General features: G+C 43.4%; 2 protein-coding genes across 2 annotated transcripts in view; one reads left to right on the top strand and one right to left on the bottom strand.

Moving 5' to 3' along the window:
• The first annotated feature begins 792 nt into the window (after positions 1 to 792).
• On the top strand, positions 793 to 26,733 carry DNAI7 (dynein axonemal intermediate chain 7). Its single transcript, XM_081330994.1, has 13 exons — positions 793 to 825; positions 3,833 to 3,934; positions 4,940 to 5,077; positions 6,511 to 6,657; positions 7,276 to 7,379; positions 8,666 to 8,927; positions 10,303 to 10,408; positions 12,826 to 12,989; positions 15,315 to 15,465; positions 16,953 to 17,167; positions 17,640 to 17,810; positions 19,238 to 19,351; positions 26,436 to 26,733. Exons 3-13 carry the CDS (start codon positions 5,006 to 5,008, stop codon positions 26,712 to 26,714), a joined length of 1,785 nt encoding a protein of 594 aa, XP_081187120.1. The 5' UTR covers positions 793 to 825; positions 3,833 to 3,934; positions 4,940 to 5,005; the 3' UTR covers positions 26,715 to 26,733.
• Positions 26,727 to 27,636, bottom strand: part of IRAG2 (inositol 1,4,5-triphosphate receptor associated 2) — a gene marked incomplete at its 5' end in the record, with an annotated part of 65,057 nt that continues 64,147 nt past the window's right edge. The window contains one exon of the mRNA XM_081330669.1: positions 26,727 to 27,636. Within this exon, the coding sequence (XP_081186795.1) occupies positions 27,393 to 27,636 (244 nt within the window). The 3' untranslated portion in view covers positions 26,727 to 27,392.

The raw sequence follows: 27,636 nt of genomic DNA, 5'->3' as shown, positions 1-27,636 counted from the left end.
CTCACAGCTGGAAGACATCATAGATGCTTGCAAATGCCGACAAGTTAAAAGAGCAGGACAGAGGGAGGCAATGGGGCGGCTCCAGGGGTGGAGGAGAAGGTACTGAGAAGCCACGCCTTGGGACTGCATAACAAAAAGGGAAAATGTGGGCGGTGCTGGTTGCTGAAGGCAACCGTTTGCAAAGGACTCCAGTTTCAAGGGATCATGTTTTGTTTGCTTTTCCTGTGAACTATTTCCTGTTTGACTCATGCTCCGTTTTGCTTTTGAACATGTTCCGTTGCTTTTGCTTTTGGGACAATTATCAGGTCTGTAACTCAAATAAAAGGGGTTGGTTTTCCAGCCTACTTGTTAAAAGAGGGGTTTGTCTTTGTGAAGTAACAAAGATGTATGTAGGCTGGGACAGAACACATATTTCTGACGGTTGCAGCGTCCTGGGGGGGTCACATGATCCCCTTTTGCAACTTTCTTGCAAGCAATGTCAATGGGGATGCCAGCTTCACTTTACAACTGTGTTACTCACTGAACAGTTGCAGTGTTACTCACTTCACAACAGTGGCAAGAAAGATCGTAAAATGAGGCAAAATTCACTGAACAGCTGTCTTCCTTAGCAACGGGAATTTGGGGCTCAGTTGTGGTCATAAGTCAAGGACTACCTGTGTTTGCGTTTGAGGAATCAGGCTGATTGATTAAGTAAATGGAACCTCGTTAATTGTGTCTTTTATTTTGTTCCCAGAGCAAGCCCGCTTACGTTTTGAGCAGGAACAAGCTGTGAAGGCTGAAAAGGAACGTATTGAAAGAGAGAAGACAGAACGCCTCGAAGCCAAAGTGAGCTCCCTCAGGCCTTGCTGTGGATATTATGTAGGGGTAGGCAACCTCGGCACTTTTATGACTCGTGGACCTCAACTCCCAGAATTCCTGAGTCAGCTATGCTGAGGTTGCCTACCCCTGAAGGGAAAACCTGGGCATCTTATGTCCCCTGAGCTACATCCGGCCTTTTTGCTGTCCTTGTCTGGTCCACATGGATTGCTTTTTTCTTGAAGTTGACTGTTTTATGTATGTGTATGTGTGCATGCCTGTGCATCTTCGCAGGCCTATGGGTTCGTCCTCCCACAACACATGGCTTCTTCGGAAAATTTGATTTGATTTGATTAAATTTATATGCCGCCCTTCTCCCTGAGGACTCAGGGCGGCTCACAACCATAAAAATTAAAAAACACAAAGTAATTTTTTTAAAAAAGAATTAAACAATAGATGCAATTTTTATTTTTTATTTATTTTTTATTTTCTCTCAGGGTTTCATTTAATCTTTTTTAATTTGTTTTAACTTTTGTATTGATTTTCTTTTAAATATCCTGTAAACCGCCCTGAGTCCTTCGGGAAAGGGCGGTATATAAATCTAAATAAATAAATAAATAAATAAATAAATAAATAAATAAATAAATACAAGACAATTTAACCCAGTAAAAAGCCTAATTAAAAAACCGTAGTCAGTCCAGGCCCGCTTGTTGGAACAACCAAGTCTTCAGGTCATGGCGGAAGGACCGAAGGTCAGGGGCCGTCCGCAGCTCCGGAGGCAGTTCATTCCAGAGGGTCGGCGCGCCCACAGAGAAAGCTCTCCCCCCTGGGGGTCGCCAGCTGACATTGCCTGGCCGACGGCACCCTGAGGAGGCCGACTCTGTGGGAGCGAACTGGGCGATGGGAGGTTGACAATGGCAGCAGGTGGTCTCGCAAGTACCCCGGGCCTAAGCCATGTAGGGCTTTAAAGGTTATTACCAGCACCTTGAATTACTCCCCCCCCCATTTTTAGGGCAATCACTGGTGTACCACCTCATGGCGTAACTGCAGGAGGCTTAGGGTCAATAAAACAAAGTACATTCCAAAGTCCTAGTCAAAATTCAGTCAAAAAGGCGAAGAACCAAATAGAATGGACGTCATATTATTAGAAAAACTCCAGAGAATATCTAACGTCTTTTTCTAGGAGCCCTGGTGGCGTACTGGTTAGAATGCAGAATTGCAGGCTAACTCTGCCCCATTGTCAGGAGTTCGATCCTGACCAGCTCAAAGTTGACTCAGCCTTCCATCCTTCTGAGGTCGGTAAAAATGAGGGCCCAGATTGTTGCGGGCAATTGGCTGACTCTGTAAACCGCTCGGAGAGGGCTATAAAACGCTATGAAGCGTTTTATGAAGTGTATTAAAACACTACGAAGCTATTGCTGTTGCTTTTTTCGAATATCCTTCATTTGTGAATTCATGGTAGAGATTGCCATTGAAAGATGGTGGGGACTTATTCCAACCCGACTCCCCCCTCCCCCCTTTTTTATTTTTTACAAGATTGGGTTTTGGATTGTAACACTGACTGCCATCTTGATCCTCCCTGCAGATACGGTTGGGGAGTTATGCAACACCCAAATGAGGAGAAGTGTAGTTTGTTAGGGCAACTGTGAGATCAAAGTATGGTTTCCCAGGTGGCCACCCATTTTATTCAAAGTGGAGTTTATTGAATAGCTTAGTACGGGGGTCTTCAAACTCGGCCCTTTTATGACTTATGGACTTCAACTACCAGAATTCTTCAGCCAGGCATGCTGGCTGAGGAATTCTGGGATTTGAAGTCCATGAGTCATAAAAGGGCCGAGTTTGAAGACCCTGGCTTAGGAAGTCATTTCAAAATGGAAGTGCTATCAAGAATCAAGTTGTGCTAGAAACAGATTAGTTTGGTGACAGAAAGGACCACCTGAGTCTTACTAATCACATCTGGATCTGAATCACAAAGAGTTAATAGCTAACAACCAGCATCTTGAACTGAACCCCAAAGTCCACTGTTAGCCAGTTCCCCTTCCATGGCTAAGAGAATAAAAGAATTGGAAGGATCCCTGGAGGTCTTCTAGTCCAACCCCCAGCTCAGGCAGGAAATCCTATATTATTTCAGACAAATGGCTGTCCAGTCTCTTCTTAAAAGCCTCCAGTCATGGAACATCCACAACTTCTAGAGACAAACTGTTCCACTTATTAATTGTTCTCACTGTCAGGAAGTTTCTCCTTAGTTCTAGGTTGCTTCTCTCCTTGATTAGTTTCCATCCATTCCTTCTTGTCCTGCCTTCAGGCGCTTTGGAGAATAAATTGACTCCCTCTTCTTTGTGGCAGCTCCTTAGAAATTGGAACACTGCTAATATGTCACCCCTAGTCCTTATTTTCATTAAACCCAACACACCCAATTCCTACAACTGTTCTTCATATGTTTTAGCTTCCAGGCACCTAATCATCTTTGTTGCTATTCTCTGCACTCTTTTCAGAGTCTTAACATCTTTTTTATAATTTAGTGACCAAAATTGCATGCAGTATTCCACGTGTAGCCCTACCAAGGCATTATGAAGTAGTATTAACACTTTACATCAGACATGTCAAACTTGCGACGTCACGTGATGTCGCGAGACGTATCAGGACTATTTTGCCATTGCTGGCAATGGGGTGGGTGTGGCTTATGGATGACACATCTGGCCCGCGGACCGGCAGTTTGACACCCCTGCTTTACATGATCTTCTGTCCCTCTGTTAATGCAGCCTAGCACTGTGTTGGCTTTTTTGGCAACCGCAGAACACTGCTGGCTCATATTTAAGTGATTGTCCGCTAGGACTGCAAGGTCCCTCGCGCAGTTACTACCACCTGTGCATACTACTATACCTGTGCATTTATCTTGGATAAAGCAAGATGGGTTCATAAATACTCACCAGGCTGTATCTTTTATCAGTTGCAGCTTCTGAGAGATCTTCAAGGACAAGCGGTGAGTCCAGTGGCTTAAAATAAATAAAAGAGCTCTTTCTTGTGTCCCATTCAGGATCAAGAACGCCGGGGTGAGGAGTTAGCTGAACTTTATGAGTTAGAAGAGAGTTTTTTCCTTGCAAGCCAATGGAAGTTGAAAAGTAGAGCCCTTGCTAAGGTACACGTGCCCTGGGATATTTGGGTCTGGCTTCCTATGAGGGAAAATTGGGATTCACCATGTAATTTTTAAAGGCTACAAGTCTTTTATGAACAAATCTACATTGCTGTAAGATTTTCACTATACAGATAGTCCTCGATTTGCTATTACAATTAGCCTAGAATAGGGGTGGGGAACCTTGGCTCGTTTATGACTTATGGACTTCAACTCCCAGAATTCCTGAGCCAGCATGCCCAGCTGGGAATTCTGGGAGTTGAAGTCCACAAGTCATAAAAGCGCCAAGGTTCCCCACCCATGGCCTAGAACAGGGGCTTCAAACTTGGCTCTTTTATGACTTGTAGACTTCAACTCTCAGAATTCCTCAGCCAGGCATGCTGGCTGAGGAATTCTGGGAGATGAAGTCCACAAGTCATAAAAGGGCCAAGTTTGAAGATCCCTGGCCTAGAATATTGGTTGTAAGTCTACACACTACACACTGTTGTGTGTGGTGGTGACAGTATTAACTCTGAGGACAGGCCCCAAAATGTATGTTGTTATTTGTTAAGTGAGTTTTGCCCTATTTTACGAGCTTTCTTACGACAGTTGTTAAGTGAATCACTGCATTTGTTAAGTTAGTAACCCAGTTGTTAAGTGAATCTGGCTTCCCCATTGACTTTGCTTGTGAGAAGGTCGCAAAAGGGGATCACATGACCCCGGGACAGTGCATTGGTCATAAGTATGAACCGGTTGCTGAGCTTCTGAATTTTGATCACGTGACCAAAATTGGGGATGCTTCAATGGTTTTAAGTGTGAAAAATGGTCATAAATCACTTTTTTTCAGTGCCGTTGTAACTTTGGTCACTAATTGAACCGTTGTAGATGGAGGACTCCCTGTAGTTTTTAAGCGAGGACTATCTGTAAACAAGTGAGCAGTCCTGCGAATCTATTTACCTGCCTCTGTTTCAAATCCCTCCGGATCTTCTCTGCTTTCCACCTTCACAAATTCATGTCTTGCTGTTTCTCCAGTGGGAACATTACACCCGTTGCGACGGCAGCCCAGACCCAACAGTACCCCAGGAAATCAATACTTTTATGACTTTGTGGCTGGAAGAGACCCAGAATGATATTACAACGGTGGTCAAGAAAGGCAGCAAGGTGCTGGAAGTAAGTCCCTCCCATGATACCCCATAATGGTCATTCCTCCAGCCAGAGATAGGAAATGTGCCTTCTCACGGTGAGCAGGATTGTTATTTTATTTTATTTTATTTTATTTTATTTTATTTTATTTTATTTTATTTTATTTTATTTTATTTTATTGTTTTATTTTGTTTTATTTTGTTTTATTTTATTTTATTTTATTTTATTTTATTTTATTATTTTATTTTTTTTTATTTTATTTTATTTTATTTTTATATTTTTATTTTATTTTATTATTTTATTTCATTTTATTATTTTATTTCATTTTATTATTTTATTTTATTTTATTTCATTTTATTATTTTATTTTATTATTTTATTTTTATTTTATTTTATTTATTTTTTTATTTTATTTTATTTTTTTATTTTATGTTATTTTTATTTATGTTATTTTATTTATTTATTTTATTTTATTTTCATCATTGGCATCCTTCAGTCTCAAGAGACTATGGTATCATGCTGGGAAAGGGGTCCTAAAGCAGCATCTGGTGTGGCTGTAAAGGCCAATTCGAGAGTGGTAGCACCTTCCACACTGAGGGCAGGTACAATCTGTCCCCTGTCCATTTTATTTTATTTTTTATTATTATTAATTATTTCATTTCATTTCATTTATTTTTTATTTTATTTTATTATTTTATTTTATTATTACTTTATTATTATTTTATTTTATTTTATTATTTTATTTCATTTTATTATTTTATTTCATTTTATATCATTTTATTTTATTTTATTTTCATTTTATTTCATTTTTTATTTTATTTTATTTTTTATTATTTTTTATTTTTTATTATTTTTTATTTTATTTTTTAGCTTAGATGCTGTCCAACTCGCTCTCAGTGTGACTCTGGGTGTGGTTTATAGAGAAAAAAATAAAAACCCTGTAAAAATACAATACATAACGGTAGTCCTTGACTTATGGCCTCAATTGAGCCCAAAATTTGTTGTAAAACAAGACAGTTGTTAAGTGAGATTTGCCCCATTTTTTTTACCTTTCTTGCCACAGTTGTTAAGTGAATCAGTGTGGAGGTAAAGTTAGTAACACGGTTGTTAAGTGAATCTGGCTTCCCCCCATTGACTTTGCTTGTCAGAAGGCCACAAAACATGCTCAAATAACCCTGGGACACTGCAACCGTCGTAAATACATGCCAGTGGCCAAGTGTCTTGAGTTTTGATCATGTGACCAGGGGGATGCTACAAGGGTTGTGAGGAAGACAGTCATAAGTTGCTTTTCTCAGTGCCGTTGCAACTTTGAACCGTCGCTAAACAAATTGTAAGCTGAGGACTGCCTGTGCAAGAGTAAGTGGAAGATAAGTGCAGGGCAGAAAGGGAGATCATACACAATACACAATGGCTGTGTGTTGTGAATGCCCGTATCTATTAACGGAGTGGGATGTCTTCCAGCTTATTGCCAAGTTAGAGATGTATGTGTTGGAGACCCCGTTTGAAGAGCTTCCTTCCAACGATGTAGCTCAGTACCAGGAGACAATTGTGCAATTGCAGAATGTGCTTCGCCACAAATACAACCAAGCAACAGAACATCTGCTGAAGGTGAGTCCATTCCCCCGGCTGTGGTTTTTCTCTGATCCTCAGATTACATGGATTGATGTGCATCCCATTCTGCCCAGGTTAGCTGCTGTTCTCCTTCCTCAGTTTAATTTTAATTGCAACAACAACAGACCTGGAAGGGACCTTGGAGGTCTTCTAATCTAGCCCGCTGCTCGTGCAGAAGACCCAATACCATATCAGACAAAGGGTGGTCCCATCTCTTCTTAGAAACCTCCAGTTTTGGAGCACCCAGGACTTCTGGAGGCAAGTCGTTCCGCTGCTTAATTGTTTTCACTGTCAGGAAATTTCTCCTTATTTCTAATTTGGTTCTCTCAAATTGTCTACAAGCCTTTTCTAATTGACTGCCCATAGGTTTTTGTAAGAAAAAAAAATCTGGTTTCATCTGCATATTAATTTTTAAAAGTCTCTGCATCCCCGTATGTATTTGTGTCCAGTGTCTTTTCACTTTTTCACAAGTCCACCATGCATCATCAAATGCCCTTTCAGGTTTGTTATCTTTCCAACCGTAATTAGAGATAGACTTTATCCATCTCAGACAATTTCTTGGGCAGATTGGTGCAACTTTTTGATTTTTTTTTGTTTCCAATGCTCTTTACACAGCAAGCCAGTAGTTATGGAGAATCCGAAAGTGGAAATATGGAATTTGTCATGAAAGAGAAGGACATGACGCTATGCCTTTGGGCCAATCTCAAGAAGAATGCAAGGTAGAAATACAGTTCTCTGCTAACCCATCAAAGACACAGTAACAAGGCTTCATGTTATAATCCCATTGAGATGAGCCACAACTGGGAAATAACTCAAGGATGTGTCAGTGATGCAGTCTGTTCTGACATGCAGGTAGACCTCACTTACCTGCAACTTGTTGCTAAGTGTCGTGCTCACTAAGCGAAAATCACGTGTGTCCAGTTCCTGGTGTCTAATGCACATACATAGTTGCTATGGCAATTAGCAGTTTACTCAAGATCAGGGAGATTACAGCAGACAAGGAAAGCAAGCCAAACCAAACCAAAGCAGAGTCTCTTAAAAGAACTTGCCTGAATGTTTGCTTTTAAAAGGAGCACGTACAGAAATAGTCAAAATCCAGGCCAAGGTTCTGAAAGCCAAATCAGGGTTGTCAGCCAATCCAGAGGTCACAATTCCACAAGCAGGGTCCAAAAAACATCACACAAGAGCCGGAGTTCAGATGGTTAATTCCAATGAAGATCATGAGTCAAGACTGTCTCTTAAATCAGGCTGCAGCCAGCCATCTTTAATCAAGAGATTTAGTCCCTTGCTTGGCAAGGAGCCTCATACAACATCTCTGTTTTGCCTTGTACTCACCAGGTGTGAGGGCTGGCTGGCCTTATGGCACCATCATCTGACTGCTCCAGCTGTGGCACCTGTGTTTGATCAGTCTCAGGTGGCTCTTATCTTTGTGTCTCCCGAGGCTGCCATTTCACAGGTTCTGCTGGAGCCGCTTCTTCACCTTCAGAATCAGTGCCAAAATCCCTGGCCTCAACAATATGACTGTGACCTTTTTCCCCCATCTGGTCATTATCTGAGTCACAATGGTTGTTAACCGAAATATCACCAATCATTGTGATTGGCAATTTTGCTGCTGCTTGCTTGTCCATTCAATGTGCTTGTTGCAATGTTGCAGTTATGACCTTCGCCGCATCCCTGCGGTCACGAGATCAGAATTCAGACGCTCGGCAACTGATTCACATTTATGACCGTGGCTGTGTCCCGGGGTGGTGGGGGTGGTGTCACGTGATCCCCTTTTGCAACTTTCTCATGAGCGAAGCCAAGAGGGAAGCCATATTCACTTAACACAGCCGGTTGGACTAACTTAATCAACTGCAGTGGTTCACTTAAGAGCCGGGGCAAGAAAATGGGGTAAAATTCACTCAACAAATGTCGTAACTAACACCAGAAATTTTGGGCTTAATCGTGGACGTAAAGTGAGGACTCCCGTAGCCGTATAACCTTGGTTGCAATTTCTCTCTGTCAGATTCCGGAGCCAATTATTTTACGATGAGAACAAGCAGCCCTGCAATGCATTTGAACTTCCCAAGCCACTGACCACCTGCGACGTGGCTGTACGCATCTTGCACACCCACTATGACCATTTGTCGCCTTTTCAAACGTTCCCCAGAGAACCCCCAAAGCTGGACCTCCCGTCCGCAGAGGAAGTCCCTCAGCCCATCGAGGACAAAGTAGTTCCAAGTGAAAACATGTCTGAGATCAAAACAGAAACCTCAACCAGAACGATGGTAAGACAGAGCAGAAGATTGCAGGAGAAGGGACATTACGAGGACTTGCAGTCTCCGTCAGTTGTCACGCTTTCTAAGCTGGTCAAGCAAAAGAGAAATTTAGCAATAGTAAATAACAGACATCTATCACGTCTAAGCAGTCTACAGCAGGGCTTTTCAACCAGTCGTACGGGTACCACCTGGCACCTGGCAGGTGGTATGCAACCATTCTAGAAAAGTGGTAGCGGGGGAGGGGAATGAGCTGAACTGCACAAGCCTGAGCGAGAGACGGCTGGAGCTCAGCAAAAGGGCCAGGGCTCAGCAAAAGGGCCAGGATCAGTGCTTCTTCTGGGCTGTCAAGGCTCAGTCGAAGTGCCAGGATCAGTGCCAGGCTCCAATCCTGGCACTTCTGCTGAGCCCAGAAGAAGTGCCGATCAGCTGGAATGTTGCAGAATCTCCAGGGTCTTCTGATTTACATTCAGATGCTTGGCAACTGATTCATATTTATGACGGTCACAGTGTCCCGGGGTCATGTGATGTGACCAAAACCTGCTGCAACCACTCAGCAGACAGGGGGAATAAAAAACAAACACCCACCCCACCCCACCCCAGCTGCCAATCCTCAACAGAAATGCTCACAACAATGAACACCTTGACACCTTGCTAGGTGACTGGTGGTACTCGGCTGTTGCCATATCCTAAAAGTGGCACAATGGGTGAAAAGGTTGAAAAGCCCTGGTCTACAGAGTCCATCTATTGTCCCTACACAAACTGGATCTTATTTTTACCGACCTCGGAAAGCTGAGTCAATCTTGAGCCAGTGAGATTTGAACTGCCGAACTGCTGGATAAGCGAGTAGAAGAGCTGGGTTCTGTTTGCTTACAAGCAAACAGATGATTGGTTTGAACAGTAGGGTTGAACTCAGGGTCTTCCACTGATTTTGCCAGTTTTAAGCAATTTTAATATTTTGTTAATTAGAGGAGAGTACACACCCGCGGTGGCTCAGTGGGTTAGGACGCTGAGCTTGTCGATCAGAAGGTCGGCAGTTTGGCAGGTCGAATCCCGAGTGCCGCGTAACAGAGTGAGCGCCTGTTACTCGTCCCAGCTTCTGCCAACCTAGCAGTTCGAAAGCACGTAAAAATGCAAGTAGAAAAATAGGGACCCCTACGGTAGGAAGGTAACAGCGTTCTGTGCGCCTTTGGCGTCTAGTCATGCCGGCCACATGACCACGGAGACGTCCTCGGACAAGCGCTGGCTCTTCGGCTTTGAAACGGTGATGAGCACCGGCCCCTAGAGTCGGAAAGGACTAGCATTTTACACAGCCTCCAAAAGTGATTTATAAATATCGTTCAACTGGCTAACATTGTCACAGGCTGATGTCTTCTCCTGCTTGTAGACCTTCAGTGATGTCTTCAGCTTTTCAGAAAGAAGAAGAAGCAGCTCTGGCAGTAGAGAAGATCCTTACAATAAAAGCTCCTTTGTCCTTCGGTCCACCTCCAGAGGTAATGCGGTCTCTGAATAATGACATCTCTTTACAATTAACATACAGTATATCACTATATATATAGTGATTGATGGATCGATTAGTCCTTGGGCCATATCAAAGGGCAAAGTTCCAGAAACAAATTATAACTAAAATTTGATGAAAGCAACTTAAAATGGAATTGGATAAAATACCATTTAAAATGGAATTCGAATGAAATAAAATGAAATTGGTATAAATTGCAGTCTGAAATGAAATTGGAATAGAATGTAATCATTTAAAATATGATAAAATTATATTTGGCATCACCCCTGCAATCTACCCCAATCAGTCCCACATATGCAGGACTCAACTGAACCGTTTTGCTTAAGTATTGTACAGTGTTAAATGTTGTTTTCAGATTGTGGCTGCACATAAGGTAAGTTGTTTTGATATGGGGATCCCAATGGGTCATTCGTTTGGTATGTAGACCAAGATACCTGTCTCTCACCCTCTTAAACAGGCAATAATCAAATAGGATGTGAGCCAGGTCTTCTACCTCTGCCTCTTTGCAAATGCAGAGACGTTCATTGTAGGTCAGTGATGGTGAACCTTTTAGAGACCAAGTGCAAATGGAGATGGCAAATGGTCGGTTTTGGCGTGGCACGGCTGTTTGCCGCCTTGCGTATTGCGCCCAATGCAGCTCCGACCCAACCCTCGCAGACTGCTGTTCTCCCGCTGCCCCGACCCAACCTTTGCAGAGTGTCCTTCTCCCGCTGCCCCAACCCAACCCTTGCAGAGCGCCATTCTCCCACTGCTCTGACCCAACCCTTGCAGAGCGTCGTTCTCCCACCACCTTGACCCAACCCTTGCAGAGCGCCGTTCTCCCACCGCTCCGACCCAACCCTCGCAGAGCACTGTTCTCCCGCCACCCTGACCCAACCATCGTAGAGCACCCTTCTCCCACTGCTCCGACCGATCGGGGTGATGCAACCCTCGCAGAGCACGCTTCTCCAACCGCTCCGACCCAACCCTCGCAGAGCGCCGTTCTCCCGCCACCCCAACCCAACCATTGTAGAGCACCCTCCTCCCACCGCTCCGACCCAACCCTTGCAGAGCGCCCTGCTCCTGCCACTCCCCGCACCCCACGTGGTACCTTCTTTCCAGCTCCGTGTCACTTCCTCCGCCGCTGAAAATAAAGTTCTAAAAATAAAGTTCAATTCCAACTTTGCGAGATCTTATTTTTCCCCACGAGAAGTTGAAATTGATTGAACCTTTTTTTTTTGCATGCGTCAGCACAGACCTAAAGCAAAAACGTTTTATAAAATCCAGCTGAAGGTCTAGGACTGGGGCGACGGTGCACGTGCCCACAGAGAGGGCTCTGCGGGCCACCTGTGGCACGCGTGCAATAGGTTCACCACCACGGTTGTAGGGTATAGAGATGCAAAAACAAATCACATGATGGCCTCGCTTAATGACAGTAATTCCAGTGATTCCGGTTATCTTTATTAAGCAAATCCTGGGGGGTTGTTAAGCAAGAATGCCAGTGACTAAATTAGCCACCCTACTTCCTGAAGAGAAACGCTGCCCTTCTGTCAGGTTTGAAGAATCAAGACCATGCTTTGTTCTAGTCAAGCTGATTTATTGCTCAAACATATACACAACAATATAGTCATCTAATGCTCAGCATTATATTGGTGCTAGATAAGAATTAGCGGAATTCAAGAGGGTCTGGATTTGGATCATCTGTGGGAACTTAAGGATTCTAGGCTGATTACTCTCTTAAACCCACCCACCAGGCTCTACTTGTCCTTCTCCTACACCTTCTTTCCAAAGCTGTGCCGAGCTCATGGGGAGTCCCTGTGGGCCTGCGGAACGCAAGCTGCGTTGTGGAGGGAAGAGCAAACCAGGATGGGTGGGGAGGAACAGGTGCATTTTGGGCTTGTATCCCACTCTTGTGCTGGACTGGCCACTGCTGTGCCACTTCCTCTTTGTGTTGGAATCTGGAATTGAGGGGAAGGGTGAAAAGACTGGCTAGCCTTGAATCACTGAGCTGGAAGAAGCAGCTGAAAAGACATCCCCCTCCCTAAATCCTGGCAGTATTTTTCTAGTACTTCTGTAGTGAGTGCATTACTACCCTGACAAGCTCCTGCCAGCCTAGCAGTTTGAAAACATGCAGCTGCAAGTAGATAAATAGGTACCACTTTGGGGGGAAGTGCTGGCCACATGACCGCGGAAAGATCTTCAGACAGCGCTGGCTCAACGGCCCTTGAAATGGAGATGAGCACCACCCCAGCAATGACTTAGCGGAGTACGCTCTGCACGCTTTAACTTTACATTCTGTGTTGCCAGGCCTTGGCAAGCAGATCTGTAAAGGGAGGGGCTTGCTTTTCACCTGAAAAATGACGGCAGTTTAGAACTACGGTACAGACCTCCCACCTGTGTATCCTTTTCCAGCTCACGTTTCAGCCCTGCGGCTCTTTGATATCAGTGAATTGGATATCCTCGAAGATTACACGGTGGATTTACACCAGTTCATGCCAGTGGGAGGCGTCTATTGCTGTGATTTGCTGAAGCTCCCACCTCAAGCCAAGCAAGTCAAAGGATGGACCATGGTGGAAGTAATGGTCTTTCTTTCTTTCTTTCTTTCTTTCTTTCTTTCTTTCTTTCTTTCTTTCTTTCTTTCTTTCTTTCTTTCTTTCTTTCTTTCTTTCTTTTTCCTTCCTTCCTTCCTTCCTTTTCTTTCTTTTTCTTTCTTTGTTTCTCTTTCTTTCTTTCTTTCTCTTTCTTTCTTTTCTTTCTTTCTCTTTCCTTCCTTTCTCTTTCTTTTCTTTCTTTCTTTCTTTTTCCTTCCTTCCTTCCTTCCTTCCTTCCTTCCTTCCTTCCTTCCTTCCTTCCTTTCTTTTTCTTTTTCTTTCCTTTCTTTCTTTCCTTCCTTCCTACCTTCCTTTTTCTCTTTCTTTCTCCCTCCCTCCTCCTCTCCTTCCTTCCTTCCTTTTTCTCTTTCTTTCTCCTTCCTCCCTCCACCTCTCCCTCCCTCCCTCCCTCCTTCCTTCCCACCTCCCTCCTCCCTTCTTCCTCTTCCCTTCTCCCTTCCTTCCTTCCTTCCTTCCTTCCTTCCTTCCTTCCTTCCTTCCTTCCTTCCTTCCTTCCTTCCTTCCTTCCTCCCTCCCTCCCTCCCTCCCTCCCTCCCTCCCTCCCTCCCTCCCTCCCTCCCTGTATTCCTATGGTGTATTCTTTAGCAAGCAATATTTCTATTTCATTAAACCTCATGGAACATGCAAGCTCTGTCAAACTGGGATCATTAAGGGTGCTGCTGGAAGCAGACCGGTGTGTTTGTGGAATCAGATTCCCTGGTCTCTCTACTCTAGAAAGGTCCACCACAGAGCAATCAAAGCCCCGCCTCATTTTTACTTGTGTTTTCTATGAAAAGATCATGGAGCTTCAATCCCAGAGTTGCCAGCACCATCTTGACTTTTTTTTTACCACTTTGCATCAGCTTTCTTGGAAAACAAGTCTTGCAAGCAATTGCAATCCAGTCCTTTGGAAGCATGCCCACTTTTCTAACTATAAAGATAAAAAAAACAAGTAGGGGGAATTATCTATAAAATTTAGGGATAGATATGCATTTGGATAGGCATTTGCAAAAATAAATGGTGCATGGTGGGTTTTCCCCCATTTTTTTTACATAGCTTTGATTGGCAGCAGTATAAAAACTGTAGGTATGATTCAACTAGCAGGCAAGTAAAGTGGTTGGTCAGCATAAAGAAGGCAGCCAGATAGATAAAAAATGTCTTCCGCTAACTAGGATTAAATTCTTTAAAGAAGAACATTTGCGATAGTGAATGTTAACAGGGGTCAGAAGCATGTTAGAAACAATGGTTGTGCACGGTTGGAATAATCTTTTCATTGTGGTTAAAAGAAAATACAGGAACATTATTACTTGATGTGTAACTGAGCTGGGCAGAGATCTACCTTGGAACATAGAATAATAAGAGTTGGAAGGGACCGTGGAGGTCTTCTCATCCAACTCCCTGCCCATGGTAGGAGACCCTGTAGCAGAGGTCCCCAACCTTTTGGGCAGCAGGGACCGGTTCTGTGGAGAAAGGTTTTTCCATGGACTGGAGAGTGCGTGGTTTTGTGTGCTGCCTGCATCCCATGGATGGGGCTTTGCTTGTTTATGTGGACCGGTTGCTGGCATGCTGCGCCCTGGTACTGGTCCATGGACCAGGGGTTGGGGACCCCTGCCCTATAGCATTCTGGACAGATGGCCATCTAGCCTCTTCTCAAAAACATCCAATGATGGAGCACCCACAACTACTGGAGATAAACCGTTCCACTAATTGTTCATATTGTCAAAAAAAAAATCTCCTTAATTCTAGATTAGATCTCTCATTAGTGATCCATGGTTGTCTCCCTCTTCTTCGTGACAGCTCCTCAAATATTGGAAGACTGCTATCATATCATCCCTCATTCTTCTCTTCATTAGGCTAGACCAGGCGTAAGCAACCTTGACTCTTTTATGACTCGTGGACTTCAGCTCCCAGAATTCCTGAGCCAGCATGGCCAGCATGGAAACCTCTCCCTTTCCCCTCAGCATGGCTGGCTCAGGGATTCTGGGAGTTGAAGTCCACGAGTCATAAAGCGGCCTCGGCCTAATCCAGGGGTAGGCAACCTTGACTCTTTTATGATTCGTGGACTTCAACTCCCAGAATTCCTGAGCCAGCATGGCCAGCATGGAAACCTCTCCCTTTCCCCTCAGCATGGCTGGCTCAGGGATTCTGGGAGTTGAAGTCCATGAGTCATAAAAGAGCCAAGGTTGCCTACCCATGGACTAGACATACCTGTTTCCCTCAATCATTCATCATATGGTTTCAACTCAAGGAGAGATGTGACTTGAGTTATTTCTGTAAAACAGCTAAATTTTCTTCATTCCTTGCTTGAAGATCTTGGATACAGGATTAGAGACTTACCCCTACACTGCGACATGTGAGGAATCTGAAGACAACTCAGCCGTGACGGTGGGGATCACAATCCATCTTACTGATTCCGTGATTTATTTTGAAGAGCCGCTGATAGCAAGGTGGGATAATCAAGGTATGATACACTTCTAACAACGGCTGCAAGAATGAGCTAGATTTTAGTTTCCACTTTCCTCTGCTAGTGATGGATATCTGGAGAAGACAACTGGTAGAAATATTTTACAGGCAGTCCTCGACGTATAGCAGTCCATTTAGTGACTGTTCGGAGTTACAATGGCACTGAAAAAGTGACTTATGACCGTTTTTCACACTTAACGACCGTTGCAGCATCCCCATGGTTACGTGATCAAAATTCAGATGCTTGGGAACTGCCTTACATTTATAACGGTTGTTGTGTCCTGGGGTCATTTGTGACCTTCTGACAAGCAGAGTTTATGAGGAAGCCAGATTCACTTAACAATTGTGTTACTGACTTAACAACTGCAGTGATTCACTTAACAACTGTGGCAAGAAAGGCCGTAAACATGGGGCAAAACTCACTTAACAAATTTCTCAGTTAGCAACAGAAATGGTGGGCTCAGTTGTAAGTCGAATCTGTAATTGTCCTTTAGTTCTTTTGGGTGGCTTTATTCTGAGCGTGACTCCTGAAGCAGTTCTGAGATCAAAAACCAGCTGGCAAAAAGAAATTTGTAAGAAATAAAGCTATCAGGATATGGCAGCATAAAACAACCTCTGTTTCAGAATTCCTTTGAGCAGCAAACCTGCTTGAGTTCTCCCCAAAGTTCATACTGGATTTGAAGAACCACAGAAGAGCAAATTCTGAGTTACCAAAACTTTACTCTTCTAACTTTACATTTGTTCATTGTTGTAACTTTTTTTAACATTTCATCCTGAGACGTTGAATTCATTTCATCCGGAGGGATGTAAAACATCCTCCGTTTGTCTCCAGAATATTAAGTCTCCACCTTTTTTTAAAAAAATAAAAATAAAAATCCTCTTCTGTTCTTTTTTTAAGCATTCCTTTTTATGGAGATTATTTAATAGCTCTATTTTGGGACCCTTGTCCAGCCCTTTCTGTGAGATCAACCCACAGTATTTGCATGTCGTAAAAATTGTTTTCGTAAATTGACAGGGTTACGATTAAGTATGAAGTCCGTCGGAATAGGGCAGTTGTAACAGAGTTAAAGGGATGCGGTGGCTCAGTGGGTTAGGACGCTGAGCTTGTCGATCAGAAGGTCGGCAGTTTGGCGGGTCAAATCCCGAGTGCCGCATAGCAGAGTGAGCGCCTGTTACTCGTCCCAGCTTCTGCCAACCTAGCGGTTCGAAAGCACGTAAAAATGCAAGTAGAAAAATAGGGACCAGTACGGTGGGAAGGTAACAGCGTTCCGTGCGCCTTTGGCGTCTAGTCATGCCGGCCACATGACCACGGAGACGTCCTCGGACAAGCGCTGGCTCTTCGGCTTTGAAACGGAGATGAGCACCAGCCCCTAGAGTCGGAAACGACTAGCACGCATGTGCGGGGGAACCTTTACCTTTACCTAACAGATTTAAAGAGCTGTGTGGAATGAATGCAGTCTTTTTTCCTTTTCTTCCCTGTACAAGATAAATACTGGAGGACCGATGACATTGGAGAGGTGGTCTACAGCATGAATGAGAAGGAGATCTCCTTTAGAATGAACGGCTTCTTCACCGTCACGTTGCTTCAAGATGCTCACCTCAATATGCCATATCAAGCTTGGGAGCTCCAGCCTGTAGGCCCCGACAGAGCTATTTTTACCATCCTCACCACCTTTGCTGAGGTCCAGATCCATATCAAGGTACGTGGGAGACAACCGGCAGAGCTGCGGTGTGGGTGCAGGTAGTCCTCGACTTACAACAGTTCATTTAGTGACCGTTCAAAGTTACCACAGCACTGGAAAAAACCCCGACTGATGACCGTTTTCCAAACTCACAACCCTTGCAGCATCCCCGTCACAATCCGGAAGATTGGCAACTGATTCATATTTATGACGGTCACAGTGTCCCGGGATCACGTGATCACCTTTTGGGGGCCTTCTTGACAAGCAAAGTCCATGGGGAAGCCAGATTCCACTTAGCCGCCGTGTTGCTAACTTAAGAACTGCAGTGATTCGCTTAACAACGGTGGCAAGGCAGGTCGTAAAATGGAGCAAAATTCACTTAACGTCTCATTTTCGGGCTCAATTGTGGTTGTAAGTCGAGAAGTATTTGCTCACTGCTTAGGAAAGAATGAAACAGTTGTTTAGCGGCTCTTCTGTTTTTCTGAGGCAGGAAAATCAATGCATGATCTATTCTGTGGCTACCGTCGAAGATTCTGACCTGCTTATGGGGCTGAGAGAAAAATGGATGACGCCCATGGCCCTCTTGATGACCCTGAAGAGAGCCGGCATGAACATCTTCCCCGCTGAATACTCCTCAAAGTATGTCAGCGTGAACAAAAAAGTAAGCAGCCGGGAAATGGTTTTCTGTCATTTCCTCATTTCTTGTGTTCTGTTTGGGTAAGAATGTATGAATGCAGTCATTTGGGGTTGTCTACCATGGTTGTCTATCGCTCAAAGGGACGCGGTGGCTCAGTGGGTTAGGACGCTGAGCTTGTCGATCAGAAGATCGGCAGTTTGGCAGGTCGAATCCCGAGTGCCGCTTAGCAGAGTGAGCGCCTGTTACTCATCCCAGCTTCTGCCAACCTAGCAGTTCGAAAGCACGTAAAAAATGCAAGTAGAAAAATAGGGACCACCACGGTGGGAAGGTAACAGCGTTCCGTGCGCCTTTGGCGTCTAGTCATGCTGGCCACATGACCACGGAGACGTCCTTGGACAAGCGCTGGCTCTTCGGCTTTGAAACGGAGATGAGCACCGGCCCCTAGAGTTGGAAACGACTAGCACGCATGTGCGGGGGAACCTTTACCTTTACCTTTTACCATGGTTTAGTGCAGGAGTGTGCAACCTTGGCAACTTAAGACTTGTAGACTTCAACTCCCAGAATTCCTCAGCCAACCTGGAAGTCTCTAGCATGGAAGTGTCCAAGTCCACAAGTCTTAAAAGTCCTTCACCTATACCAGGAGTGTCCAACCTTGGCAAACCTAAGACTTGTGGACTCTGCACAATATAGAGAGATGATGATTAGACCATTTGCAGTTTTATCTGTCCATCTGTCTGTCTAGTTATCATCTATCTCTTTAATCTATCGCTACCATTATCTAGCTAGCTATCAGATGATTTTTAGATGATAGATACATCATCTTCAGCTCTATCCATCCATCCATCCAAATAGATAGACAGATGATATAGACCAGGGGTGTCAAACTGCTGGCCGTTAGCGAACTGCCGGCATCATAGCGAAACTGTGCTGACCCCATTGCTGGCAATGGCAAAAAAGTCATGATACGTCGCGACACGTCACATGACATTGTGAGTTTGACACCCATAGATCACAGATGATTAACATATGATGATAGAGAGGATAGAGGTAGATAGATGATAGATAGATGACATTGATAATAGATCACAGATGATTAACATATGATGATAGAGAGGATAGAGGTGGGATGATGGATAGATAGATAGATAGAGATGGATGATATAGACAAATGATATAGATGAGATAGAGATAGATAATGGATGATATAGACAAATGATATAGATGATAGATAGATAGATAGATAGATAGATAGATAGATAGATGATACAGACAAATGATATAGATAGATAGATAGATAGATAGATAGATAGATAGATAGATAGATAGATAGATAGATAGATAGATAGATAATATAGATCAGCATCAAGAGAGAGAAATCAGGCTTGGGCCTTGTTCCTAAGCCAAGTTTCCTTCGCAATTGACTTTGGATATTTTTATCTACTTTTTTACAGACACTGTTGGCAGAAATCATGGTTTATCAGCAAATGTCTCTTGTTGCAACCTCTTTTGCCTTTGGCTGGAGCAAATGGAATCTGAAGAGTGGAGAGGATAATCTGGTCTTTAAGGTAGGTGTAAGTGGTGATACCACAAGCCCTGCCTAGTCTCCTTGTTAAGTAGAAGCAGAGCTGGCTCCAAGGCCCCACTCTGTCCCTGCAGTCTCCCTGGCATCGCTTCTTCGTGTCTTCTACACACAGACATACACACACACACACACACACACACACACACACTCCCAAGCAAGCAAGATCAGAGGGAAGACTTGCAACCTCCATCTCTTCCTCCTCTTCTAAAAAATGGGCAGCAAGAGAGAAACCACTAGGGCAGGGATGGACCACCAGGTCAGTCATTATTTAAATGTTTTTTGACTGTCCACCTCATCGAGATTGTTAGGCATATGGTGTTAGCCTACAATGTTGGGTTGAAAATATATTAACCATAATGCTATGTCTTTAAGTTGTTAATTGGCCAATGGGTGTGTAAGTGTTCTCATGGCCATAAGAGGAAGCTAGGAACGTAGCTTCTTTCTCTCTCTGAATTCACTGATCTCTACTGTTACTGTTTTTTGCTCTGCTGTTGGTTTACTACTGTTGTAAACCTGAACTGTGTATTGACCTCTGGACCGGTAAGAAGACTTTGTAGTTTGGATTACTCCTTGGACTGTTGCTATTGTGTATGACTTGGACTGTTTATTTTTGACTGTGCATTTTTGTTTTTACACCACCTCAAAGTAAAATACTTTTTTACTTTTTTACTCAGTGTACTCTTGTGTGACTCTTGCTGCTCTCAGTACCCTTCCTTGTCTGTGCAACTCTTTGGTAGCACAAGGAGACCTCTGCACAACAAATTCCATAACACTGGTTATGGGCCCAGGCCTGTACTGAGAGTTAGTACACACAGTATTCCTAGCTGAGTTTGTATTTGGTGTAAAATGGCACAGGAACTGTTGTCAGGCATCTCCTGGATAACCCGGTTGGATGGGACAAACTATGTTTCCTGGTCCACAAAATGCTGCTTGCTTTTGCGCAAGGAAGGACTATGGACTGTTGTAAATAACCCACCAGATACTACTGCTTGGGATCCAGATGACGAAGAGGATGCAAAGAAGTTAGACGACTTTAAACGAAGCAATGAGAAAGCTCTTTGCATTATTGGACTAACACTGAATGACCAGCAGCTTGTCCATATTCGTGGTGAGGAGTCTGCTGCTAGGTGTTGGGATATTTTGCGAAGGCTTTATGTTCGTGACAGTGTGGGTGCACATATACACCTTACACGTAAGCTGTTTAGGGCTCGTCTGCAGAAGAATGGAGATATGCTGACCCATTTAAATTACATGAAAGCAATTTTTCAAGAGCTTCATGAAAAGGAGCTGATTTTTTCAGAGTTGCATCAGGTCTACATTATTCTGTCATCTTTGGATGAGAGTTATGATGGATATGTTTCTTCTTTGGAAGTCCTGACCAGAGAGGAACTGACATTGACTAACATTACTGGGAGACTGCTGGAAGAGTCCAGAAGGAGGCGTGACAGAGACCAGCTGAGAGAGACACAGCCACGAGAGAAGCAGCAATTCACCACTGCTTACAACGTCAAGAAATGTTATTCTTGTGGGGCTATAGGGCATATAGCCAAATTCTGTAGAAAGGGTAAAAAACAGAATGTGAATAGCAGTGGGAAGGCTAAGAAGGGCATTGGTTTGGCTATTTCTGGTGAATCAACATCCAGAAATAATGAATTGTGGGTTGTTGATAGTGGGGCTTCACAATGCATTATTAAAGTGAAAAAGAGGTTTGTTAATATGAAAAACAGCAACCAATATGTTTCACTAGCAAACGGTTGGAGGATGAAGGCCTCTGGTGAAGGTAATTCCTATTGTCCATGCATTAATGAACAGTTACCTATGTTATATATACCTAAGCTAAGATTCAACCTGTTATCTGTAAGGGAATTGGTTAAGGTTGGGTTTGTGGTAACATTCAGAGGGGAGCAATGCACTATTGAGAGGAATGGAACCTGTGTAACTGCTAATTTGAAAAATGGTTTATTCGTTCTCACAAGTAACCAGGTTAGTACAGTTAAAGCTAACTCGATATGTGAGAACAAGAAGCCACATGATGAATGTATACATTTATTGCATAGGCGGTTAGGGCATGTAAACTTTAACTCACTACGTAAAACAGTGGAATTAGTAGAGGGAATTAAACTGAAGCCATGTAGTAAGTATTTGAATTGCAATGCCTGTAATCAGGAAAAGAGTAAGGCAACTCCTGTAAACAGGTTAAACGGCTTCAAAACAACTGTACCTTTGGAAGTTGTGTTTGCTGATTTAATTGGACCCATGAAACAAAGTTTAGGAGGGTCATGTTATATTTTAAGTATCCTTGACCACTACTCTCGTTATGGATTTTGTTATCTGCTTAAGTCAAAGGCAGACACTTTCCAACAATTTGCAAACTGGCTGAGGTTTGTGGAGAGAAAAACAAAGAGAAAGGTACAGTGCATAATTACTGATAATGGTACTGAATTTACAAATAAGTGTTTTGTTGATATGCTACAATCAGCTGGCATTGAGCATAAACGTTCAGCCCCTTATAGGCCTCAACATAATGCTTTTGTTGAGAGACGTGGGCAAACGTTACAAGCCATGATTAGAACCATGTTAAGAGATTCTGGCTTAACAGATAGACTGTGGGGGGAGGCAGCAAAATGTGCAAACCATGTTCTGAATATAGTTGTTAATACTTCTACTGGTAAAATACCATATACAATATGGCATGGTAGAAGACCAAACCTTGATTACCTGCACACGTTTGGCACCCCAGCTTGGGTCCACATTCCTGCACAACTCAGGAGTAAAGGCCAACATAGGGCTAGGCAATTATACTTCGTAGGTTATGAAGCTAACCATAGATCCTATCGTTTCTGGGAACGAGGCACAACTAATGTATATAACAGTGCGAGTGCAAAATTCCTTGAGCACGTTGGTTGGGATAGGTTAGAGCAAGTAACTGTTAATACTGATCCTCTAGTGTTTGAGGACTCCTCTGATAACGTAACTAGTAATGATAATGCATCTCCTGTAAATATAAAAGATGAAGAGGAGATAGGGGAGATTAAAAATGAATCAGAGGAAGGAAAGGAGACAGACATTCAAAGCCCTGTAATTCCTTGGCGTTCAATGCGTATCAGACATCCACCTGATCGCTATGAAGCTAGTATAGTATGTCAAGTTAGTGTAGAGCCATCTAACTATGATGAGATCAGGATGTATCCTGAAAAGGAACAAGCATCATGGAAAGCTGCAATGAACAGGGAGTTGAATTCTTTGCAGGATCTTAAGGTTTATGTGAAAGCAAAACTGCCACCTGGTGAGCAAGCTATAGGTTGTAAATGGATATATAAAATAAAGAAGGGTGTAGATGGAACTATAACCCATAAGGCACGTTTGGTTGCACAAGGTTTTGCCCAAACTACTGAGGATTATGACGAAGTGTTTGCACCCAGTCTAAGGGCAACTACTTTAAGAGCAGCTTTAGTATGGGCGGCTAAAAACCAATATATGGTTAATCATGTAGATGTTGAAACTGCATATCTACATGCTCCATTGCAACATACTATTTATTTAAGAATACCACCAGGATTGACCAATGATAGAGACCATGATTGTTGGGAATTAAAGAAAAGCCTCTATGGATTGAAACAATCAGGCTATGAGTGGAACAAATGTATAGTAAATGAGTTAAGTGCAATAGGTTTTGTAGCCAGTAATGCTGATCCTTGTTTGTTTAGAAGAGAACACAACGGAGCATTATCTTTTCTCTTATTATTCACAGATGATATTGCAATAATAACAAAAACTGAGTTAGAAGCACAAACTATCATTTCAAGATTGCAAAATAAATTCACAATTAGAAATCTTGGAGAAATTAGCCACTATTTGGGGTTAGATATTGTGAAAACAAATAGGGGTTTTAAGATGTCACAAGCCAGTAAAATATCTCAGTTATTAAAGAGATACAACATGGAAATGTGTAAACCAGCTAAAACTCCGATGGCTATGGATTTTAAGGACACTAATGTTGAGAGTCCTGTATTTGATAAGACTATGTACCAATCTTTGATAGGAAGTCTTATGTATCTGAGTAATTGGACTAGACCTGATATTTCTTACTGTGTAAATCAATTAGCTAGGTACAACAATAATCCAACTGTTAGACACTGGCAATCAGCTAAACGAGTATTAAGATATCTGAAGCAAACTATTCACTACTCGTTATATTTAGAGCCAAATCGTGAGTTAATCCTTACTGCATATGCAGATGCGAGTTTTGCCTCTGATTCAAACACTCGTAAATCTACCTCAGGGTTGGCTATAATGTTGGGTGATTCTTTGATTGGATGGAAGTCTATTAGACAAAAACACATAAGCTTATCTACAATGGAGGCTGAATTTTCATGTCTATCAGTGTTATGTACAGAACTGCTAGTGTACAAACAATTATTGTTAGATATGGGTTTAAATGTAAATGATCCATTCATTGTGTATGAGGACAATCAAGCTGCAATAAAGATGGCTAATAATGCTGCAGTAAGAACAAGATCTAAACATACTGATCTTCGTTATTTAAATGTCAGACAATGTGTCAAAGATAAATTAATACAGTTAGAGTATTGTCCATCTGATGTAAATATTGCAGACCATTTTACGAAGGTACAAAGTGCTGTGAAACACAATGCTAATTGTGAAAGAATGTGCATAAGATTGTAAGAGTTATATATTATTCTACCCAAAGGGGAGAATGTTAGGCATATGGTGTTAGCCTACAATGTTGGGTTGAAAATATATTAACCATAATGCTATGTCTTTAAGTTGTTAATTGGCCAATGGGTGTGTAAGTGTTCTCATGGCCATAAGAGGAAGCTAGGAACGTAGCTTCTTTCTCTCTCTGAATTCACTGATCTCTACTATTACTGTTTTTGCTCTGCTGTTGGTTTACTACTGTTGTAAACCTGAACTGTGTATTGACCTCTGGACCGGTAAGAAGACTTTGTAGTTTGGATTACTCCTTGGACTGTTGCTATTGTGTATGACTTGGACTGTTTATTTTTGACTGTGCATTTTTGTTTTTACACCACCTCAAAGTAAAATACTTTTTTACTTTTTTACTCAGTGTACTCTTGTGTGACTCTTGCTGCTCTCAGTACCCTTCCTTGTCTGTGCAACTCTTTGGTAGCACAAGGAGACCTCTGCACAACAAATTCCATAACAGAGATGACTTTGGGTGGCATACAGGAGGTCAAAACCAATCAAAATAGCGCCAATCATTCACATCGCTAAAGTCCCCCCCCCCAAAAAAAAACCCAGCGATAAAGCCAGTCAAGCAACCAGGGATTTCTGCAAACCGTGGTTTAGATGACAAGTAGAGTCCTTGGATCCTAAGTGCTCAAGTCCAAGAGGACGTGTTGGTGGCTGTGACAACGCAAACAAGGCCCTGCCTGTTTGTGTGTGTCCCACTGTCAATTTTGCCAGGAAACATTCAGCTTTGCCCATTATACTCTTCCATTTTAAAAACGGTTGGAACAAGCCCAACAGTTCCTTCAGAAGCGACTAAAAAGGATAGTATTTGTAGCTCAGGGTGGAAATGAGGGATCCTTGGTGCGCTCTGAGCTTGGCTGTTTTCTTGCAGACGTTTCATTACCCATCTAGGTAACATCATGAGCGTTAGAAGCAACAGCACCTTCTAGACTTATAAAGGCTAGAGGGAAGCGCCCTGAAGAAGGGCTTCAGCACGGGTCCGAAAGCTTAGAAGACCAAAAAAAAAAAAACCTCTGGTCCTGGTGACCGATCCAGATTGGATCCTGCAACTTAGACTTCTGTACCGCTTCATAGTGCCTCTGAGCAGTTTACGGTGTCAGCCTATTGCCCCCAACAATCTGGGTCTCATTTTCCTTCCTCCCTCCCTCCCTCCTTTTTTAACTCCTTTCTTTCTCCCTCCCCTTTTTATCTCCTCCCTCCCTCCCTCTCATTTTTGATTTCCTTCCTTCCTCCCTCATTTTTTATCTCCTTCCTTCCTTCCGCCCTATTTTTATTTCCTTCCTTCCTCCCTTCTTTTTTTATCTCCTTCCTCCCTTTTTTATCTTTCCTTCCTCCTTCCCATTTATCTCCTCCCTCCCTTCTTCCCTCCCTCCCTCATTTTTTATTTCCTTCCTTCCTTCCTTCCTCCCTCCCTTCCAATAGCACTTAGACATACCTTCCCCCATTTATCTCCTTCCTGCCTCCCTTCCTCCCATTTATTTCCTTCCTTCCTCCCTCCCTTCCAATAGCACTTAGACATACCTTCCCTCATTTATCTCCTCCCTCCCTCCCTTCCTCCCATTTATTTCCTTTCTTCCTCCCTCCCTCATTTCTATCTCCTTCCTCCCTCCCATCCTCCTCCCTCATTTTTTTCTCCTTCCTTCCTCCCATTTTTATTTCCTTCCTTCCTCCCTCCCTTCATTTTTTATCTCCTTCCTCCCTCCCTCCCTTTTCTATCTTCCTCCCCCTCCCTCCCTCCCTCCCTCATTTTTTCTCCTTCCTTCCTCCCTTCCCCCTTTTATCTCCTCCCTCCCTCCCATTTATTTCCTTCCTCCCTTCCTCCCTCATTTTTTTATTTACCTCCCTTCCTCCCTCCCTCCATTTATCTCCTCCCTCCCTTCTTCCCTCCCTCCCTCATTTTTTATCTCCTTCCTTCCTCCCTCCCTCCCTCCCTCCCTCCCTCCCTCGCAATAGCACTTAGACATATGCGGCTTCACTGTGCTTTACAGCCCTCTCTAAGCGGTTTGCAGAGTCAGCTTAATTGCCCCCAACAATCTGGGTCCTCATTTTACCCACCTCGGAAGGATGGAAGGATGAGTCCACCTTGAGCTGGTCCGGATCGAAGGAATCGAATCCCTGGTAGCGAGCGGTGAGCTAGCCTGCGATGCTGCATTCTGACCACTGTGCCACCAGGGAATCCTTCCCTCGTAAAAGAGAGGGCTAAGCTCTGATGACGTTTCCTAGCTGGGTAATGAAACGTCTGCAAGGAAACAACCAAGCTCGGAGAGCAGCCAGGACCCCTTTCGGAATCTGGTCAGTTGTCCACTCTTTCCCTTCCTCCCGCCCATCTGCAGGCCTGTGAACATCTGACCGAAGAAGAACAGATCCAAGAAGAAGCCTGGGCTCTTTACATGTTCAACGGCCAAAGAGCTCAGAAGCTGGCGATCGACGAAGACAGCGACGCTTTCTCCAAGAACATTGCGGAAGGCTCCGAGTTCCACTCCACTCTCTATCATCTCCTGAAAGATGCTGGGAGCAAAACGGCAATGGACCGGGTCAGACAGAGCAACTTCCTGTTCATCGATGCCGTCTACCAAATGCTCCTTGCCACCAGGGTGCTGACATACTCCTAAACACGCCAAAAAGCTGCTTAAGAAACTTTTATTGAGTTCAAAAGACACGCCAGTCGACCAGAGGTGGAAGAAATCACACTTCAGACATCTCTCTTTTTTTAATAGAAAGAAAAATAAAATAAATATCCCTTAAGCTATTTATGGATAGACCACGTGCCCTGATTTTTTTTAAATATATATATATATATATATATATATATCTTGTTTCTATAAGCTCTTTTAGTGAGATTTTGGGGGCGGGATGGGGGCAGGGGAAGGAGAGAAGAGACCAACGAAATTAAAAAATAAAAAGAGCTGCAATCATTCAGAAGATCGACTCGCTTGGCCCTGGAAAAGGCGGAATCGTATCTTGTTACTGAAAGATGTGGTCCTTAAACTATGAACAGAAATGTTAAGACGATGCATTAAGGTTCCATTCAGAAATTTAAAATGTCATCAACCTAAATCGTTTCACCCGTCTGCTAGATTATTCAATTTCAGACTACATGCTGAACAGGCACTATAAGAGGGGGTGTTTTTTTCAACCTGGGCAGCTCTACGGTGGGTGCACGTCAACTCCCAGAATTCCCCAGCCAGCCATGCTGGCTGAGGAATTCTGGGAGTTGACGTCCCCTCACCTTAGAGCTGCCAAGACTGAGAAAACCTGCGCTAGAAAAATCCCTTCTGAATCCTGCTAAATTATACAGGCGGTGGTCCTTGGTGGAGAAGACGTGTGTATGGCCACAGGAATTTCTGGACTGAGGTCCAAGCGGTCCCGGTGCCATCAGGAGCGGCTTCCACAGGCTGATGGAAGGAAAACCCCATGAAAAAAGTCAGCAGAATGGCAAAGAACACAACTGCAACGAGGGAGACGCAGAGGGCTCTGCTAATCCCGGAGAAGGAAGTCCTAAGAGAGGAGGCCCAAGAAAATACTCTCGTACAT

Source organism: Vipera berus (genome assembly GCF_964194415.1).
Source record: "Vipera berus genome assembly, chromosome: 6".
Taxonomy (NCBI): Eukaryota; Metazoa; Chordata; class Lepidosauria; order Squamata; family Viperidae; genus Vipera; species Vipera berus.
Note: the sequence above shows the minus strand (reverse complement) of the source record. Positions and strands in the feature narration are given on the sequence as shown.